At 34.2% G+C, this 16,045-nt stretch overlaps 1 protein-coding gene across 1 annotated transcript; it reads right to left on the bottom strand.

Moving 5' to 3' along the window:
* Positions 1–6,480: 6,480 nt before the first annotated feature.
* On the bottom strand, positions 6,481–8,886 carry LOC127708319 (outer membrane lipoprotein Blc-like). Its single transcript, XM_052213175.1, has 3 exons — positions 8,663–8,886; positions 7,969–8,130; positions 6,481–6,937 (listed from the first exon to the last, which is right to left on the bottom strand). The coding sequence occupies exons 1-3, from the start codon at positions 8,859–8,861 to the stop codon at positions 6,696–6,698; spliced, it is 603 nt and encodes a 200-aa protein (XP_052069135.1). The 5' UTR covers positions 8,862–8,886; the 3' UTR covers positions 6,481–6,695.
* Positions 8,887–16,045: the final 7,159 nt, after the last annotated feature.

The following is a 16,045-nucleotide window of genomic DNA, read 5'->3' as shown; positions in this document are numbered from 1 at the left end:
GTTGTATGGAATGATTGTAAGATGTACATGTCTGCTGGCCAAATTTCATTTGAGCTTATCCTCAGTTGTATGGTTCATTGGTTAAAGTTTTTCTTGTAGTTAAATCTGTTTCTCAGATAATATAAGCAACATAACTATATTTAATGTATGGTGTTCATGTCTGTAATGTATGGCAGTGTTTATCTGACCGTAATCTAATTTTTAATTGCTTTCATGCTATAGCGTATGGCCATCTTTGTGACGCAGATCAGAGACTCTGCCCAGATCAAGCCAAAGTTTTTTTTAGCAGATTCCTGGTCTGTCATTCTAAAACTATGCATGTTTTCTAATGCAATACATTATTTGGAACAGTTGAAAAACATTAGTGGATTTGAGAAGTTTCAACATCTGTTCTTGTAGATGTATTTTTGTATTTAAGGGGACAACTGTTTGACTATCAAAGAACATAAAAGTCCGAGTGAAAAAAGTGCATTTTTATACCTGCGATTTCGTAATTGAGATGTTTCAACAAAATATTGAATCATGTCAGTAGTTGTTGATTTAATATTGAAAATTGGACTGAATTATCTCTTATACGGTTTTATGTTGTTTAATTCATTTTTCTTTTAGAAAGAGGTCAAGTTGCTTTTTTTCATTCATTAAATTATCGTTCATTCATAAAATTATCATAAAATCACTACGCACATTATAGTAATGTCATCTTATCTCGCATTATTTGTTTTAAATTAAAAGTAGCACAGTTTACCCATTCTAATTACTCTGACCATGTTTTTAATACTTTCATGAAATTACGGGCCCTGTTATTTATTAAGGAGTTCCTTATTTGCTGTTGATACTGATAGACTCCACTCTGTAAACAAATGATATAATGACAGTGTGAAATATCATAATAACCCTAATTACTCTGTTTACGTATCTAAAAATAGACAAACATAACTGACCTTGTTATTTTGTTTGTGCAAATAATTTTGCGGAACAAAACCTGTGCTAAAAACACATAATAATAAGTCTGTTTTCCTTTTTAGCTCACCTGGCCCAGTGAGCTTTTCTCATCACTTGGCGTCTGTCGTCCGTTAACTTTTACAAAAATCTTCTCCTCTGAAACTACTGGGCAAAAGTTAACCAAACTTGGCCACAATCATCATCGAGGTATCTAGTTTAAAAATGTGTCCAATGACCCCGCCTGCCAACCAACATGGTGGACATGGCTAAAAATAGAACATAGGAGTAAAATGCAGATTTTGGCTTATATCTCTTAAACTAGAGCAATTAGAGCAAATCTGACAAGCGGTAAAGATGTTCATCCGGTTAAGATCTATCAGCAATGAAATTTTCAGACAAATCAGACAACCCGTAGTTGGGCTGCTGCCCCTGAATTGGTAATTTAAAGTAAATTTTGCAGTTTTTGGTTATTATCTTGAATATTATTATAGATAGAGATAAACTGTAAACAGCAACGTTTTTCCGTTATGCCTTTAATGATTTAAATTATAATAGATAAATAAACACTTTAAATCACAAAAATGATCAGCAAGGCAAGATCTATTAAAAAGTCAAATTTTGCCAATATAGTTAGTAGACTGTCACTCTTCATAGGAGTGATTGCCCTTAAATGAAATTTTTTTTTACCCTCTTTTGTGTTTTGAGCAAAAACTAAAGAATACAAGATCAACAAAATAAAGATTTTTGTCATGAAGTCTATTCTCTTCTACAATGTGGGAGAGTGTCCTTTGTTTGATATGCACATAGACCAAGGTGAGCGACACAGGCTCTTTAGAGCCTCTAGTTTGTCATAATTCCATAAGATTTATCGATCATCTTATAGATGTAGTGGACCTGTCTAAATGTGAAATATCCCAAGTTAAGAGTAAGCAGTATTCACAAACAATTTGGAATTTTCTTATTTCATAGATTGAAAAAAAAACTTTGTCCATTTGGATACCAAAACGGGAATGCATGACAAATGATGAAACTGATATCCTCAGCTTTCCAGTGGATGAGTTTACTTCGTTTTTGACACAGATCTGGTCAAGTCGATGTGTTTGCAATTTTATTTCACATGTTTCGTGAAAGTTGATAAAAAGCAACGTGGAGCTGTTTTTTCTTGTTCGTGAAATGACCATTTGATTTCATGTTTGTCCGTGATACTCCCTTTTTCGAAATTATATGATGATGGCACTTATTGTATGTTTAAAACAGCTGAGTAATAATGTTTGGGACTAAGACTTAAGAAATGATGACAAAGTAGCATTACAAAAATATTGTTAGTAAGCTGAAATATATATTTATATTTTACCTGTATATGTCTCGTAAGATATTTTTTTATCATGACCTACCGACCGCTATTCTAACTCCTTAACATAGTAAAAATACTCCAATAAATAGTTGTTATGTATCAAACATGCTGGAAAAGATGTTTGAAAATTTTTACTTAGCCATGGTATTTTGACCCCCCCCCCCCCCCCCCCTGCCATAGTATATTGAACCCCTACTATACACCTCCAATTAAAAAAAAATTACAGCTATTTTAACTCTTTTATATAGTAATAATACTCAGATAAGTAGTTGTTATCTATTTAATATGCTGGAAATTTTTGGAAAATTTTACTTAGCCATGATATTTTGACCCCCCTGCCATATATTGACCCCCCCCCCCCCCCCCTACACTTCTAATTACAAAAATTCTAGCTATTCTAACTCCTTTACCTAGTGATAGTACTCCAATAAGAAGTTGATCTGTATTTAACATGCTGGAAAAGATGTTAAGAAAATTTTACATAGCCAGGGTATTTTGCACCCCCCCTTTTATACACCTCCAATTTCAAAAATTCTAGCTATTCTTACTGCTTTACATAGTAATAATACTCCAATAAGTAGTTGTTATTTATAAAACATGCTGGAAAAGATGTTTGAAAATTTTTACTTAGCCATGGTATTTTGACCTCCATGCGATGGTATATTGACCCCTCACCCCCTATACACCTCTAATTAAAAAAATTACAGCTATTCTAGCTCCTTTTCATAGCAATAATACTCCAATATGTAGTTGGGATGTATTTAACATGCTGGAAAAGATGTTTGGAATTCTAACTCCTTTACATAGTATTAATGCTCCAATCAGTAGTTATTAGTATGTATTAAAGATGCTGGAAATGATGTTTGGAAAATTTTACTTAGCCATGGTATATTGAAACCCCTCCTATACACCTTCAACTTGAAAAAAAATAGCCAACTAACATATTGCACATTAGATAATCTACAATACTTTTTATCTAAAACAGGAGGGTTCAATTTTCCATGGTGGGGGTTCAAAATACCATATGGGAAAAATGACCCTGAGGTCAAAATACCATGCGGTATAATGACCCCGGGGTCAATTTTCCATATGGTATTTTGACCCCGGGTTCACTTTTCAAGGGGTTCAAAATACCATATGACACCGGAATTTTTCATGTGAAAAATTCGTAAACCAACAAATTAAAAAAAACCCTGGTCTTAGTGATGAAAGGGGTAAAGCGCAAGCCAGTTCCCAGGTTGACCCACAGTTAACGTGCATTTCATGAAAATTTAAGAAGCTTGTCCCATCTTCAAAATCTTAAATCGGTAAGTATGTATGAATGATTGATTCTTATTATAAAAAAGATATAGTTCGGTAGAACCAGAGACATATAATACATAATAAAGTATTATATGTCTTGTAGAACATTCGCGTCACGGAAGTTGAAATCATCAACTGAATGGCTAAATTTAAACCAATTATGATATAATTAAAATCAAAGCAATAAAGATAATGAATCCTGAAGATGCATGGATTGTCATGTAAATTATTTTATTATTGCCTAGTAATAAACACCCTACAAATGGATATTCTATTATGATTTCTTTGAGTTATTATGTTTCTTCACATATATTTACCTCTGCCGTTAGCCTGATAAACGTGTCGTCCCCCTGGGAAATGTAAAACATTTTAAAAATGACGTTCTGCTGGATAAGTCTTTTATTGATATAAAAAGTTAAAACATCCTTACTTTTAACTAGACAAGACTCCCGTCAGGTTTAATTCTTTTACATGTGGATGAAAAATAAAAGTCACAAAAACATTAACTTGGCAGCAATTGCTTTAACAGCCTTTAAGGCTTTGATTATGGTCCATTAGTCAACATCAAGTGTTTGTGGTTAGGTATGTTTCAGATACTATAACAGGCACTTGTCTCACAATTTTTTTCCCCTATATACCTTAATATAAGGTATATAGGGAAAAAATTTCTGAGACAAGTGCCTGTGTACTATAAGCAAAAGTTGAACTGTATTTAGTGTATGGAATGATTCCAAGGTGTAAATATCTGTTTGGCAGTTTTCATATAACCTGGATGTCATTTACACTGATCATTGATAATGTCAAGTTAGTATGATATTTTTATTTAACTTTCAAATTGTGTAAAACACTTTCGATATCAATTCACTAATCATCAGTAAAGAATGCAAAACATCACAGTGAGTGCCATCTTGTTGAGATAATAGCTGCTACATTTCTGGTTATTTATAATCAGGTTATACTGCTGATTTCTAGTCCCATCTTCTTGCGGATAATAGGAAAACATGATAGAAATCATAGCAATCTATTTTTGTTTGGACATAACTCTGATTGAATTTCAGCTTTTTGGTGACTGTTACCTGTTTTGAAATGATGTTCCTTTTTTGGATACTATGTTACATATTTAAAACCTGCTAGGTATTATTTTTTTCTTATTCAGGAAAAATTTCCCTGATAAAAAAAAACGTTGATTGTAAGGTTTACATATCTTTTTATTATACTTCAAGTAAAAATGCAATATTTTGATTGGCTTATACGAGGGTGTCAATTTACTCTTTTCTATGATAAATACTCTATTACCCTTCACGGAGACGCGTTGATCAAGTGTGCGCTTTATAAAATACGACTCTATCCTATGGCAAATACTCTATTACCCTTCACGGAGACGCTTGATCAAGTGTGCGCTTTATTAAATACGACTCTATCCTATGGCAAATACTCTATTACCCTTCACGGAGACGCTTGATCAAGTGTGCGCTTTATTAAATACGGATGGTTGTTATGTACAAGACGTCATAGTTTATTACTTTGAATTTGAAATTTAATCGACATTATTAACCAACTTACTACAATATGTATAGAAATGCCCATGCTTTATAAAGGGAAAATTTCGACAACTGGTCATTATGAACGGAGAAATTGCTACATCCATGCATTACGAAATCTCAGTCATGCATTACGAAATCACACCCGTGCATTACGAAATCACATCCATGCATTATAAACAGATGAAACGGGATATCGATTAAATCAAAATGTCGTTTATTTCTTCAAATAAGTGACAACTTTTTTCAAATTTTTTTTAACTTAATATCATAAAAAAAAGTTTAAATGATGTTCAGTGTTTTGTAACGACTTGAAACGGAAATATTACACAGCCTTTTTCGAGTACGACTTTCGATTATTATCACTGTTTCATTTTCGTTTATCAATTATCAGAACGCAGACTACTCAGAGTAAGAATAGTTAACTGTCTGAATTATTCTTCCCAGCTACTTTATATTTGCTAGATGAAATGAATTGTAATAGCATAAAATAAAGTACTTGGATGAGAAATCAGAAATTACATCTGACAATGTTGACCAAAAACCCATCGTGAATGCGAAAAGACAAGTTCAGCTATGAATTCCTGTATCTTCTTCACGGTAAGATTCTTATTCTTTGTTTAATCGAAGAATTAAAACCACTTACGGTAATAAAAGTGTTATGAACTGGCTTTTTTTTTGTATTGGTCCTGTTATAGATTCGTGGTTAGCTTTATTTGGATCCGAGACTCGATGACTGTTCTTGTCTTGAATGAGGTTGCCTTAGTTGGTTAATAAAAGTATCAATATATGGACTTTTTCATATTGGCCCTGTAACATACCCTTGGTATTAATAATGGCCTCGGACAGTTGTAATGGCCCTCGGCGCTGCCTCGGGGCCATTACAACCATCCTTGGCCATTATTTATACCTCGGGCATGTTACAAGGGCAATATGAAAAAGTCCATACATTAATACTATAGTAATAACAGAACATTCAGTATAATAAATTAAATAACACATATCTGAGAGGGTGATAGAGCAGATTGTTACCCATCGAAAAGACATTGTCAACCTTGGCTTCGCCTCAGTTGACAATGTTTTCTCGGGGTAACAATCTGCTCTAGACCCTCTCAGCTATGTGTTATTTATATAGTGGCATTTTCATCTGACCTTGACCTGATTTTTATGGTTGATTGGTCAATGTTTAGTTTTTGTAGTTTGGTCTATTTCTCAAGTACTATAAGCTATAGAGCTTTTATTTTTGGTGTATAGAATGATAGTTAGGTGTACATGTCTGTTTGGCATGTTTTATCTGACCTTTACCTCATTTTGGATCAACTATTAGGTAAAATTAAAATATTTAAAATAAATCATTTATTACACTTGTAATGAAGATTTGATCTCAATCAAAAATGATTTCATCACTACAAACTCTATCTGACAGGCCATACAGGCTCAGATGAACCTCAAGATTTGATACATGTTAGCTTTGTTGTTAATAACCACAATTTAGTTTGCTAACTCTTTGGATGAATGGGACACATAATGATAAATATTAGAATTGACGGATTGTTCTAGACGTGATCACTATTGTATGTACAGTCCGCTCCATGGTAAGTACTAACAGGTTTGTTTATAACAGAGGTAAATCCTTCACTTTTTAAAAAATGCATAACCTCTGCCTCATAATCACGTTTGAAGACGACGGGATCGCGTGCTAGTACAAATAAAGTAGCCTTCAAATTGTCAGACACTAGAGCGTATTGATATTTGTTGTCTGGTCCGAATGTAGCTGGTCCGAGTTTCATTACCCAATCTGAAAAAAGTGCAATAGTTTATTTTTTAAAAAAATCCATAAAAAGATGATATAAAAGATGCACAAGTCCATTCCCGTCCTTTTCGTATCGAATAAAATCACAACAAATTGATAATTCACTGAAAGACTATTTTAATGTTTTTGTGCCATCTCTCTGCAAGTTATCAGAAACTAAACTACGGGTTTTGCTTATTGTTAAAGGCAGTCCAGTGACCGATAGTTGTTCACATCCTCATCATTTGATTGTTGTTTCACTGACAATTATACCGCATCGCCTACATTTTAAATTTCATCTTAACCTTTTACAGCTATTGTTTCTATCTTCCTTATATTTATAGACATTTTGCTTTTGAACTCCTTATCTCTAAGTATTCCTCGTGAAGTCTGGTTAGTCCACTGTGACAAGCACCAAGCGCCAACATTGTATGTTAATCACAGTGCCACTGTGATTAACATACAATGTTGGCGCTTCGGTGCTTACCATCATATATAAATATAATTTGACTAAATATTAGTTGATCATGTTTGTATTTAGCTAAGGCAAAGACTTTATTTCTATTTGGCAAAGTTGGACTTTAGATTGGTTTGGCTATTTTAAGCTCCAGTTCATTTTCACAATATGTTTAACCTTTTGTTTGGTTATAATTCCGACTTGCACAGGATTCTAACACCAAACTTCCAAGTATAAGGCACCTTATAAACGTTAGATTTAGATATTAAATAATGCAAAAAAAAAAACTTTAAAAAAAAACCAACAAACAGAAAAAGCACAAAATATAATCAAAACATCATTATCCGTACATAAAATCCGAGCCTAATTTCTCTACTTGCAAATCCTTGTTTAAACACGAACGAAGATAAGAAGTGAGATTGCTTCTTCGGAAAGAAAATCTGGACATAGATATAGGAAGATAAAGTATAAGTGCCAATGAGACAACTCTCCATCCAAGTTACAATTTAACATCTAGCAAGACTTTCAAAACAGAAGAACAATCCTGAGAGCTGAAGTTGTTATTATGTATACTACTTACAAGGTGCATTAAATCCTACTGTTTCCAGATGGACGGTTAATTTTCCGACATCTTTGGTTGGTGTAGCATATCCGTGTATAACTTTCAGGTCTCCCTTAGCTTCACTGAGTCTTTCAGAGTTAAGGACATTAATATGTCCACTCCCATCAGTTGACATAGTATCTGAACAAACATAAAATACATTGTGTAGACTACTTTTACATGCATGGAAAAAATCAAATATGTGATCTAAAATTTGCATTAATTGTATTTTTTGCCCTTGGCGTTAGGGGCATAGATCCCCCTTTTTTCTATTCTTTTTCGGTGTTTTTTTATTGTTATTTTAACTTATTTATACCAATTTAATGTGTTCTTACTCTTAAGTTGATAAAAGAATAGGGGTCTAGTCAGCAGACAGAAACCTTATAAAATATCCCTTGTAAATTCTATAATGATCACCATTAAAATAATTGCCAAGGTCATTTGATATAAAATCACCATAAAATCTGTTTGATGCTTTTTTACGACGTGTTGTTAAAAAATGTCATGAACAGAGAGTCAAATTAAACGTACATTCAGAAGGATATAAGCGGTGTATAATGTATATTAAAAACGGCTATAAATTCTAAAAAGTCTATGACGGAAAGATGTTTCTTTTCCATTTTGAACAAAAGAAAAAGCTAAATAAACTATAATTAACTAAGATAAAACGTACAGTCCGCAGTAACACACACGGCTTTTCTTTCGAATGTAGCATAAACAGATTGACTAGCGTACATTTGGAACCATCTTCCTAAATATTTGTTCACGTCCAGTTGTGACACTGTCGGTACAGCAGAGCCTAATCCAAACGAATCCAACAGGAAACCTGTCACTGTAGGCAACAGCACAGTTGTTAGTAGAATGGTATACATTTTGTTCTGTGTGGGTCTTGTATAACTGTTTGATTTTATAGTAGTGGTTGTGTAATATCTGGACAGGTCATGTCACCTGACACGAGTCTTGAACAGGTTTTTGACAACGTGATGATAAGAATTGTATAATTACATAAACTTGCCTTGTTTTGAAAATTGTGAAATACTATAAAAATAATTAGATGTTATTACATTTAACGAAAAACGATCTACCGTTGAAATATAAGGGATTTGATAGAATAAAAGAAGATGCTTTATTTCATGCTATTACCCATTTGTTTCTTTTTATCCCAAACCGTTGGTGTCTCTTTTAATCAGAAAGGTATAAAATAGAATGAAGCTTTTCATCGATCCACATCATTGATTATTAGGCAGACTAAAATTAAATAATCCAGCTTTCGTTTGGCTAAAACAATATCCGATAAAGGGTCTTTAAACCACTCTCATCAAGTTAAACAGCAGATTGACGAAGAACAATATTCGTTCTTGATTTATGACATGTATAAATGGCATGTACCGAACATGTCTATTTATGCATAAATTTAAGATTTATGCTTGGATGGGCCGAACGGTTTTGATTTTTAGTGGACTAAAAAGGATAATTAAATTTAAATTAGTTTTCAAATGCATTTTGCTACTTAGAGTGTTGCAATATGCTACACATGGCCGTCGAAAAGTACTCTATTATTGGTTTTTAAAGTAAAAGATTTTTTGGTACTTGAAACGTCTTTAAAAAATTATTTATTTTAAGTTTTTCATTTTTTATTAATATTTGTTTTTTTAGTTAGTTGAAAAAATTTCAAATACCGGTACATGTCATTTATACATGTCATAAATCGAATTTGAGAAGGATAATACAAGACCGAGATATATAAAAACATATGCGCAAGCAACATTAAATCATCAAAGAACGAATACTTGGGATAAACTCGTCAATCACGACACTGAACAATTTGGAGTACTGCAAAACCGGAATAAATCAGGTATTCCAAAAAGGGTGTTTTCATGTTTTCATCCTGCTGAACATGTTTCTTTATCATACTCCAAGGAATGAATGAATATGATAAAAATACAGAACTCAAAAATAAATTAAAAAGAAGTCCATAAAACCAAACAAAATCAAACTGTCATAATCCTGACCAGCATGTTCCGAAGTTCTCCTTGTAAATTGATCAAATAGTCATCATTAACAACTAAGTGTGTCCCATTATATCTGTATAAATTACTTTCTTAAGTACGTTTATTACAGTGCCTTATTGCGTATTCACTTATGCGCAGGACCAGCCTTATTGCGTATCCACTAATGTCCAGGACCAGCCTTATTGCGTATCTATTATTGCTCAGGACCAGCCTTATTGCGTATCCACTAATGCTCAGGACCCAGTTCCTGACACGGAGATTCACTTGATTACGAGCCCTTTCAATAGCTTTTCAACATTTGGCATTGCGCCAGTACCGTCTCATTAATATATCATACCGTATTATTTAAAAAGCTGGATATAATGGATGTAAACAAAGCAGGTCACATTCTATCTCACCGAATAGTGTGTCAATACACCCATATCATTTAACCCAATGTGAATAACAATGAAACTCGAGAGGAAGCGATTACGCAACCATTGTCGAAAGACTCGGTTAAAATCGCACCATTCCATGCCCATTTGACCAATCCAATTAATATAGACACCTCATTCTGTAGGTCAAAGTGAAGTCCCCCAAATCTAAATGAAGGTTTTACATTCTCCCAATACACTATCGATTATCCTATTAGCCAATTGTTTTGAGACTTACAATTGATATATGTATTATTTCAATGACAGTTAATGTGGTTTAAAATCAATAAACTTAAATCGTCCAGCGAATGTATTTTGTATTAGCGTTGGATGTTCGTCGACCCCATTTCTGTAAATGTGTCGTCATCCCCTCCTAACCTTTTTGCTTAATTTTTTTTGCCCCGATTTTAAAAGAATGCGCTCCGAAATAAAGTCCACTGACCTCGCAAAACGACAAATTCTTCTTTAAAATAGAAGAAAATTGAAAACTTGTAAGAGTTGACCCATCAAAAATATATGTACAAGTTATTTTCGGGCGGAGGATAACGAATTTGCCAAAAAAATCTTAAGTAAATGAATCCGACACACAGATATGTCCTTTTGCTGACGGACAATCAAAGTTATAGAAAAGAATAGTTGATCTGTTTTAAAACTTCGAATACTTCGATGAAACTCATTGCTATTTTACCAATGCGAGTTAAAGCGAAAAATCTAAGACTGAAAGCTGAAGCAAACACAACTGATTAGTACGAAGATTGCAAACACATTGTAGCGACCTTATCAATTTTCCTTATAAATTAATCGAAATTGGTATCCGCAAGTCAGATCTTAAGGTGTTGACCTTTTTAGTCCTTCTAATTTTTTTCCGACTCCGACTTAAAGGATGTGTGCACAAATGAAAGAATGTTTCCGAAGGTAAAATAATGTAAAAAGGGATGCAAAACATGCATCAATGCAATAATCACCCAGCAACACATTAACTGATGATTTAAATATAGTATGCATAATATCTGAGAAATAAATTACCACAAAAATTTATTATTTAGAATATCTTTTTTACATGAAAGACTATATCAGTTAAGTTTTTTTAAGAATGATTTAAATGCGAAAGGACTTATTTATCCAATATAAGTATATATATCCAATATAAGTATATATATCCAATATAAGTATATATATCCAATATAAGTATATATATCCAATATAAGTAGTATTACTCATTTAATTTGATTTGTCTCTAGTGTATAAGATATGTGACGAAAAAGTCTTCCGTTATGGAACTTTAACTAAAGTGTACACACGTGTGTTTGTGCTGTGTTGTTGGGTGTATAAGTTTCAGGTCGTGCCTTTCACTCGTACACGGACGACAAATGCCAAGTATACTCTTTAACAGGGTTAACCTTGAAATCTACTGGTAGCGCGATTAAGGGAATCCTGGTCACATAAATAAATAAATGGATCCTGGTGCAGTCTGAACGAAGTCTTGAAAGTGAACATAAACACGAAGTCGAATAAAAGTTCAATACTGTATTATCAAAATCACATTATACAAGTATAACAAAATGTACGTCTAACTTCAGGCTCAACAATACGGTTCTCCTCTCTACTCTACAAACGTAACTGTCCTCTCCTCACTATAAATTCTCTCTCCTCCTTTATCTCACGCTCTTTCTCTCTTTTATATCTCTCCTACAAGCCCGGATACAAATATAGACTACTAGGGCAACCGGGCTCCGTGTATTCCGTGCACCGATAATCCGGGTGCTCCGGATATCCAGGCTCCTAGTGTTCCGTGCTCCTTACATAAATTTACTAGGGCACCATATGCAAATCATAAGGGCTCACTAGTCAAACAAAGAAATCTAAATATAACTCTTAATTAATATCTCTGATGATCTCTAACTGTATTAAATGGCTATGTGTGAAAATACAGATGTATGTAAACCTGATACAATCAGATAACACGCTTGACCTAACATATAAAAATGTTACACAGCCCCCCTCTTAACTATGAACTTCCACTGTTCAGTATACAGCATTATATAAAAAAAAATCTAATTAAATACTGTTCTTGAGCACCTTATAACAAATACACACGTAGCCAACAAGTAGTACATGTATATAAAAAAATGTATATATATCAAAAACATATCATGGTTTGCATCAAAAGAACTTCTAAGATAAAAAAAATATATATATAAACAAAAATGTACATGTACCCTGAGATAGATGATAATAAAAAAAACCTTATCATAACTTTTTAAAATATAAAAATAGCACCTCTGACTAGTTTTGAGTATTATGCGATTCTAAATAACAAAACTTAACACAACTTACAGAGATATCATATTTTTATCATGGTATATAAAAAAAAACCATCGGAATCCAAGATTTGATTCTTTAAAATGTTTAAACGTACACTCAAAATTGGGCCAGGTAACACCAAGTAAATAACAAGGGTCACAGGGCTCCATATAAACAAAATTACTTTAAACTAATTATGCAAAATGTAAGTCTATGTAAAATAAGCACCACTTATTAAAAATAAGAAATATAACAAAAATACAAAAATTATATAGTGCCGACAATGATATATTTTAAGTCTACATAATAGTTTTAGATTTAAGACTTTCAAAACAATGGAGTTTACTGGTCTTAAAAAAAATGTAGTTAATCATTGTTTAATGGGCATTGAGAACACCATGATTGAAGGGTTTCAAGCGACATATTGTAATTTTAAAGGGCTTCGAGACACCATAAAAATGTATTTAGGGTTTCGAGCACCAAATAAAGCTAAACTTCTACTTTATAAACAAACACAGAAAAACTTCTGTATAAAACAACATAGTTTACACAATAAATAAACAACTGTTTATAAAGTCACTTGGTTTATTCACTATCTTCTTCCGTCGTTTCATTGTGGGTTTTTTTCTTTTCATTAGACCGTCCATGCCGGATGACCGACACCTGGCCTCTGGTGTCGATCTCCTCTGCGTAAATCTGTCTCTCGAGAATCTCTACGGTCCCCTTCTCGGTTCCGGAAATTCTGGTGGACGATTTTTAAACATCGGGGATCTGTCTCTTCCATGCCATATATCACGGTTATAGAATCGCCCTTGGGATCCTTTACCGTTATTCCGTGGGTAATTATCAGGAACTTTAATTATTTCTGTCGACATTTTCTCTTCGTGTTCCTTCTGCTTCTGCAGTTACATCTTCATCACTATCCCCGTCTTCAACTTCAAATATAGGCCGCTGAACTGGGTTGAAATGCTTGGCGAGGTCCTTTTCTCCTACTCTTAAGCATTCTTCCTGCATTGAATTAATTACCGCCTCTTGCAGGGTATTAGGTCTGGTTCGCCGCTTGACAGCAAGGCGAAAATCTTCTGACTGTCCGCACTTGTCAAGGAACGCTTTAATAGAGTTCTCCTCTACAATCTCAGGATTGCCCCTGCCAAATACCTTTCTTTCATCGCCGTATGTCCAAATCTCTCTTCCATCTTTCGTTTAAGGCGATTATAATCTCTCTGTATTATTACTGGCATCCCATGTGCATACGTCTCCGCTTGTCCCATAAGAGTACTAAGTAGGACCCTTCGTGAATTTTCATTGTTCCATACATTTAACTCGGATATATTCTCAAAGTATTGAATAAACTCATTCCAAACACTATTCTTTGCTCCGGAAAAGGTCCTCCGAACAGGATATTCATTAGATGGAGGAACGTTCCGTCCACGGATACACCAAGTATTCGGATATTCCGTAGTCGTTCCGTTTATATCAGTACATTAATTTTCCCGACTAACAGACTCTGGCAATTGAACATGTCCTGGTGATAAGCCCATGTTTTCCGATGTATGCCCGGGTGACTCAAGCTCCATTTGCCTTTGCCCGTTTATAACAGGGCAATTAGGCCATGGGCTCGAGTACGAGGGCATTTCATCTGAGTCATAGGGCGTACCAGTATCAGTGATAACATTATCCGGAGTACGGCTTAGCCCATTATACATATGATTAGGGCTTCGCCTGTTCCTGGACCATGTATATGCAGTGTTTTCTGACTAATAACCAGTAATGACGGAATTCCATACTAATTTCAAAACTATATCGTTGAAATTATCAGGCATATTATCGCTAATAATCCAATCACTACATATTCCTGAGACTTCTGTACTGCCCTATTGTTAGGAAAATAAATCCATGCTGTTGCAACGATGCCGCTACTGAAAGTAAGCAAACTAATCCATATTTTGCCAAAATTTCTTCCAACCATTTTCTTTACCACTTTGCGTATTGCTCATCTCCTGGACAGCTCTATCCTGATTGCTCCTGGGTGAAAAATGCCCGATTCTCCGGCGATACCGGACATCTGGCATAGTCTCCGTGCGAACATCATGGAGAGTACCAGTGGCAGGCGAACTATCTATTAACTCAGAATCTTCTGGGGAAAAAAGTTGATTTCTGAAGCAATTCTGCCTTACCCGAGAGAGCATTGGAGCCTGAGTTGATGTGATAATTGTCCTTCTTGGTGTCTCCATTGTATTATAAAACAAATACAACTATCACCTATAAGTTCGTTGAAGTCACACACAGTAAATCCCACCGCTGCCACCAATGTGACAAAAAAGTCTTCCGTTATGCAACTTTAACTAAAGTGTACACACGTGTGTTTGTGCTGTGTTGTTGGGTGTATAAGTTTCAGGTCGTGCCTTTCACTCGTACACGGACGACAAATGCCAAGTATACTCTTTAACAGGGTTAACCTTGAAATCTACTGGTAGCGTGATTAAGGGAATCCTGGTCACATAAATAAATAAATGGATCCTGGTGCAGTCTGAACGAAGTCTTGTAAGTGAACATAAACACGAAGTCGAATAAAAGTTCAATACTGTATTATCAAAATCACATTATACAAGTATAACAAAATGTACATCTAACTTCAGGCTCAACAATTACGGTTCTCCTCTCTACTCTACAAACGTAACTGTCCTCTCCTCACTATAAATTCTCTCTCCTCCTATATCTCACGCTCTTTCTCTTTTTTATATCTCTCCTACAAGCCACTAGGGCAACCGGGCTCCGTGTATTCCGTGCACCGGTAATCCGGGTGCTCCGGTTATCCGGGCTCCTAGTGTTCCGTGCCCCTTACATAAATTTACTAGGGCACCATATGCAAATCATTAGGGCTCACTAGTCAAACAAAGAAATCTAAATATAACTCTTAATTAATATCTCTGATGATCTCTAACTGTATTAAATGGCTATGTGTGAAAATACAGATGTATGTAAACCTGATACAATCAGATAACACGCTTGACCTAAAATATAAAAATGTTACAGATATATCAAGATAAGAAGTGTCACTATCTTATCAATTTGAAAATAAAATAAACATTTTGTAGTTGATTAGTAGACGACAAAAATACACGTTGATTTCCGTTTGTGGTAATTAAACAAAAGTTTGCCAATACTATATATCACGAATGTTATATCCGTATTCGACACGGTAATAAGTGTATGCATGTATATAATACATAGATAATTTTCGGTTTAAAATTCAACGTTGTATAAAATTTTATGTATTCATTTGTTCATTCATTTTGGTACGAAGATTGTCATGAGAAATTCCAA

Source organism: Mytilus californianus, unplaced genomic scaffold (assembly GCF_021869535.1).
Source record: "Mytilus californianus isolate M0D057914Y unplaced genomic scaffold, xbMytCali1.0.p SCAF_7, whole genome shotgun sequence".
NCBI lineage: Eukaryota > Metazoa > Mollusca > Bivalvia > Mytilida > Mytilidae > Mytilus > Mytilus californianus.
Note: the sequence above shows the minus strand (reverse complement) of the source record. Positions and strands in the feature narration are given on the sequence as shown.

Excerpts from the sequence above, each read along its gene's own strand:
- LOC127708319 (XM_052213175.1), bottom strand. The coding sequence starts at position 8,861 with ATGTATACCATTCTACTAACAACTGTGCTGTTGCCTACAGTGACAGGT. Across the intron at positions 8,131-8,662 it reads CGTGTGTGTTACTGCGGACT|ATACTATGTCAACTGATGGG; the intron begins GTACGTTTTATC and ends ATGTTTGTTCAG. Across the intron at positions 6,938-7,968 it reads AGTAGGATTTAATGCACCTT|ATTGGGTAATGAAACTCGGA; the intron begins GTAAGTAGTATA and ends CACTTTTTTCAG.